The sequence below is a fragment of the Acyrthosiphon pisum genome, chromosome A1 (assembly GCF_005508785.2).
Source record: "Acyrthosiphon pisum isolate AL4f chromosome A1, pea_aphid_22Mar2018_4r6ur, whole genome shotgun sequence".
In the NCBI taxonomy this organism is placed as follows: Eukaryota; Metazoa; Arthropoda; class Insecta; order Hemiptera; family Aphididae; genus Acyrthosiphon; species Acyrthosiphon pisum.
In genome coordinates, this window is record NC_042494.1 from 167,238,087 (window position 1) to 167,242,236 (window position 4,150).

The 4,150-nt window shown below is 31.6% G+C and overlaps 1 protein-coding gene across 5 annotated transcripts; it reads right to left on the reverse strand.

The window, feature by feature from the left end:
* Positions 1 to 863: 863 nt before the first annotated feature.
* Positions 864 to 2,645, reverse strand: ACYPI31358 (putative ankyrin repeat protein L59-like). 5 transcript variants are annotated; one of them, XR_510367.3, is made up of 3 exons: positions 2,118 to 2,519; positions 1,138 to 2,045; positions 864 to 966 (listed from the first exon to the last, which is right to left on the reverse strand). XR_510367.3 is itself a non-coding variant. In XM_029486151.1 (3 exons), exon 3 carries the CDS (start codon positions 1,904 to 1,906, stop codon positions 1,190 to 1,192), a length of 717 nt encoding a protein of 238 aa, XP_029342011.1. In that variant the 5' UTR covers positions 1,907 to 2,045; positions 2,118 to 2,480; positions 2,535 to 2,645; the 3' UTR covers positions 1,065 to 1,189.
* Between the last annotated feature and the right edge of the window lie 1,505 nt (positions 2,646 to 4,150).

The window sequence follows — 4,150 nt, forward strand, 5'->3', positions numbered from 1 at the left end:
CGTCCTCTTAAGCGGTCCAGTGATTAGGCTTTCGTTTCCAGTCCATTCTATAAATAATATAGAAAATATATATAATTATATATATTAAAATAATATAATTATATTATATATATTATAATATGGTCCATGAATAATACATATTTAGAATTTTTGACTTGGTTATCATATCACCTGTTGGCTGTTACTAGTGTGTAAGAATGTAAGATGTCCCATCTTAAAACACTTTTAACTTGACGTTAAATAATATGGAAAATCATTAAGTTCCTGACATTTTAGTATTTGTAATTTGTACACTATTACATACTTTATGCTTGAATTATCGTAAGACCTACAATTCTTAATTCAAAAAAAAAAAACATTCAAATTTCATAAATTTAAATATAGAATTCTTTGTAAAAATAAAGATATATTTACTTGCTATTGCAATGATTATCTTTATAATATAATTAATCAAATTTTTTTTTTTAATAGGATTTTCAATAATGAACTAAGCTTATTGAACTTTTATACATAAAAAAAAAAGTTTTAATGTATAGGTTTATAATTTATTTTGTTTTTGTGAACCATGGCCTCAAATAATCAAATAGTTATAAAATTTTAAAAATACCTTCTAGTAGCCAAAATTTGAATCTAAGTAAATTTCTATCTAAAGGGATGTCACCCATAAGAAATTTATTATAAAGATATTTTGATTGATTATGCAGAAAATATGTAGTTTTAAATTAATATTGCTAAGACAACGGTAAGATAATTAGTTTCATATTAATATTTTATTACATACCTTCCGTCCACTTACTTAATTAATAGTTTTATATGACGACTAATCGTTTTTCATGACTTCAAATTTTAAAAATGTTAACAAATTGAAATTAATCACTTTTTAATTCCTGATACAACAAGTAGATACCATTGAATTTAAACTAGTGTCAATTGTGAACATATGGCTCAATCATTCCCTCGTACATGCTGTGAAAAATTAGAATATTTTGTCAGAATGCAAATCGAGTTGCTAAATATTGTTGGAATCAGAATGGTCTGTTAGGGTGAAAAATAAACATTTTTAATTCATAATAGTAAATAATATGTATATTAAAATTTTGTTATAATATGTTTCTTTGTTACCTAAGTAGTAGGTACCTATTGTTATCCATCTAACTGAAAAAACACCAAAGTCCCAATATCTTTATGGTTAGGGTTCACTCGACGGTCTTGGGCACCCATTTGCACTCGCATAAGCTAGGCAGGCCTGGTGACCGTTGGATGCGGCACTGCTCCACGTGTCCACGTTCCACGGGCAACCTTGCTCCCGTGCGTACGCCAGGCAATCGAGATGACCATTCAACGCAGCGTTGCTACACGTCGCCTGGTTCCAGCGGCAACGGTGTCTCCGCGCATAGACCAGGCAGTCCAAGTGCCCGTTCAACGCAGCGTTGCTGCACGTCGCCTGATCCCACGGGCAATGGGACCTCCTTAAATACTTCAAGCACTTTAGATGACCGTTCAAGGCAGCGTTGCTGCACGTGTTAAAACTCCAATGACACCCATGCATCCCGAGGTATATCAAACATTTTAAGTGACCGTTCAATGCGGCGTTGTCGGACGCTGAAACGTTCCACGGGAGACCAATTTCGTGGGCGAGTATCAAGCATTCAATGTGCCCATGCAACGCTGCCTCCTCACAAACGTATTTAAACCTATTGTCCGCGACTTCGAACTGCGACCGGCTGTACATGGTCCGCCTATCGTCGCCCTCATCTAGGTTCTTGTTGACTTTTAAGAATTCAAAAAGCGACTCGCAACAATATCGCAAGTCGACGTCCGGTGCATCCGTCAAGTCGAATTTGTTACGCTCGGCCTTGTTGCATGCGTAATAAGCTGTTTTTACCAGGCTCGGTAAGTTGTACATTTCTAAAACGATGTCCGCTCCAGACGTACAGCAGAGACAGCTGTAATGTGCTTTCTACGCGGAAGTCAACGAAATCTCGAAACGGTCACTAGAGATTTTTAACGAAAATCAACGATAAAAGGGTGTCCGCGTTGACTACCTGTAACAATAGGTATTAACAACTCGTTTACTCTTGAGTAAAAATCGTATTATTCAATGACAAAAATATTACCACAGAAGACAGATTTCCATACAGCAACAATCGAATCATTCGCATGCGCGAAAGCGGTATATTCTCTTTTGAAAAGGAGTATAATATAGTCTATGCCACAGAATGAATTATTCCGTGATTTAGGTTGAAAGCAGTGACATTAGTAGAAGTACATAAGATGGCGCACGAATAACGACCCCGCAAACAAGTACGGAGTAACAACTACTGACAAACAAGTAATAAGTGATGAAAAAACATTTGTTTCGTAGGTAGCTCGTCAATCGTCATGCGAGTCACATGTAAAAACGAAGTCTCAACTTTAGACTCTCAAGTACTAAACGCGACACGCCGGCACGCCACACGCCTCACGTCAGTTCCTCGAATCTAGGAATTACAGTACTTTTAACCTTACTACTTTTAACTTCGGTAGTTTAGTACCTTCCTGTTGTTTGTCGACGTGTACAGCATATATAAGTATATATATATATAATATATGGTGTACAGTGCAGGCTGTGTATTAATAGTCTCGTTGATATCATGGAATAAAACGTAAAAAGATTTTAAAAAGGGTTACACCTAAGAAAACCATTCGACAAAAGACCACCATTCAGTCTGGCCAATTTTGCACCATATTTTATCACAATAATTATTTAAAACGACAAAAAACCATCAAAATAATTAAATATTGTATTATCATTTATCTCGATGATCCTAATTAATTTTTTATCACTATTCACTATATTAACTTATCAATTATCATTAAATCGTCATTATTCTATGAGTATTTTAAAATTGGAAATTATTATTTATTATACATCTTAAAATATTATTCATAACTCACTTTAAAATCAAAATTTATTAAAAAGCTTTTGAGATGCTCTAGAATATTACCATTACATTTTAGAAGAGGTCAATTCACTCTAATTTCGAAACTAATGGAGCTAAACGTGATTTGCTGAGCGTAACATTTGCTATGTTTCGCACTTGTCAGACAACAAATGTTTGTGTAATGTCTCTTATAAGGGAAAACAGATTTTTACGTAAAACCAGTTTTCGACGAAATTGATTTTGTTTTTTGGCGTAACTATAATAAAAATAATAGATAACATGAAATTTTCACCGAATGTTTAGATTTTTAAATAGGTACCTTACAATTTTCAAAATATTTTGACTCTTTTTGGAGACTATTTTTAGTTATAAGAAAATTACGAATTTTATTTTGTTTTTCTTTTAATAGAGTGATGATAAAAAATATTTACTTATTATTTAAAAATTTCAAATTTCAAATGTTTATTAATAACTCAAAATTAGTCAAAATAATATATTGAAAATTTTACCATAGAAAATTATAAAATAAACATTTGATGAAAATTTTAAGTAGCCTACGGTTATAAATAGGCACTGTAAGTTTGAAAATTTTCAAATGAAATTTGGATGTATTTATCAACTTCTTTCAATTTTACAATTTTTTTTCTACATGATTTGAGTACCTACACCATACACGAATCACGAATACCAGTTGAAGTAGTTATGATTCCAACTTCGCCATAATATATGTAATAAATAGAGACCAGATTTATATGCACAAAAAATCCTCAAAATATGCTTCTTAAAATTCTGTAATATGCTACAAAATATGCATTTATTTTTAAATATGCACCTAAAATTGAATCAAAAATATTTTATTTAAAACTATATGTAAAAAAATAAGTATAATATGACGTCTCATAATATGAGCATTTCGTCTCATTTTTGGCAATGAAAACCGGTCATAATTTTATAGATATTATGGGGTTGTGAACGTGAAAATACGACGAAAAACAAATATAAATGATGTGCTATAAATAATAATATGAAACATATTCTTTATTTTTAATAGCCAATTTTTTTATAACAATTTCAAAATTTTTAAACACGCAATTTAACAATAGCAAAATCAACTTTGTTTTTTCAAATGGCAACTACTATATTTTTTAATGGATTCTGGTAAAGCTTTTTTTACTGAAAATGTTGATAGTCATATCATCAATTTTGGTTCGCTAGTTTATTAACAA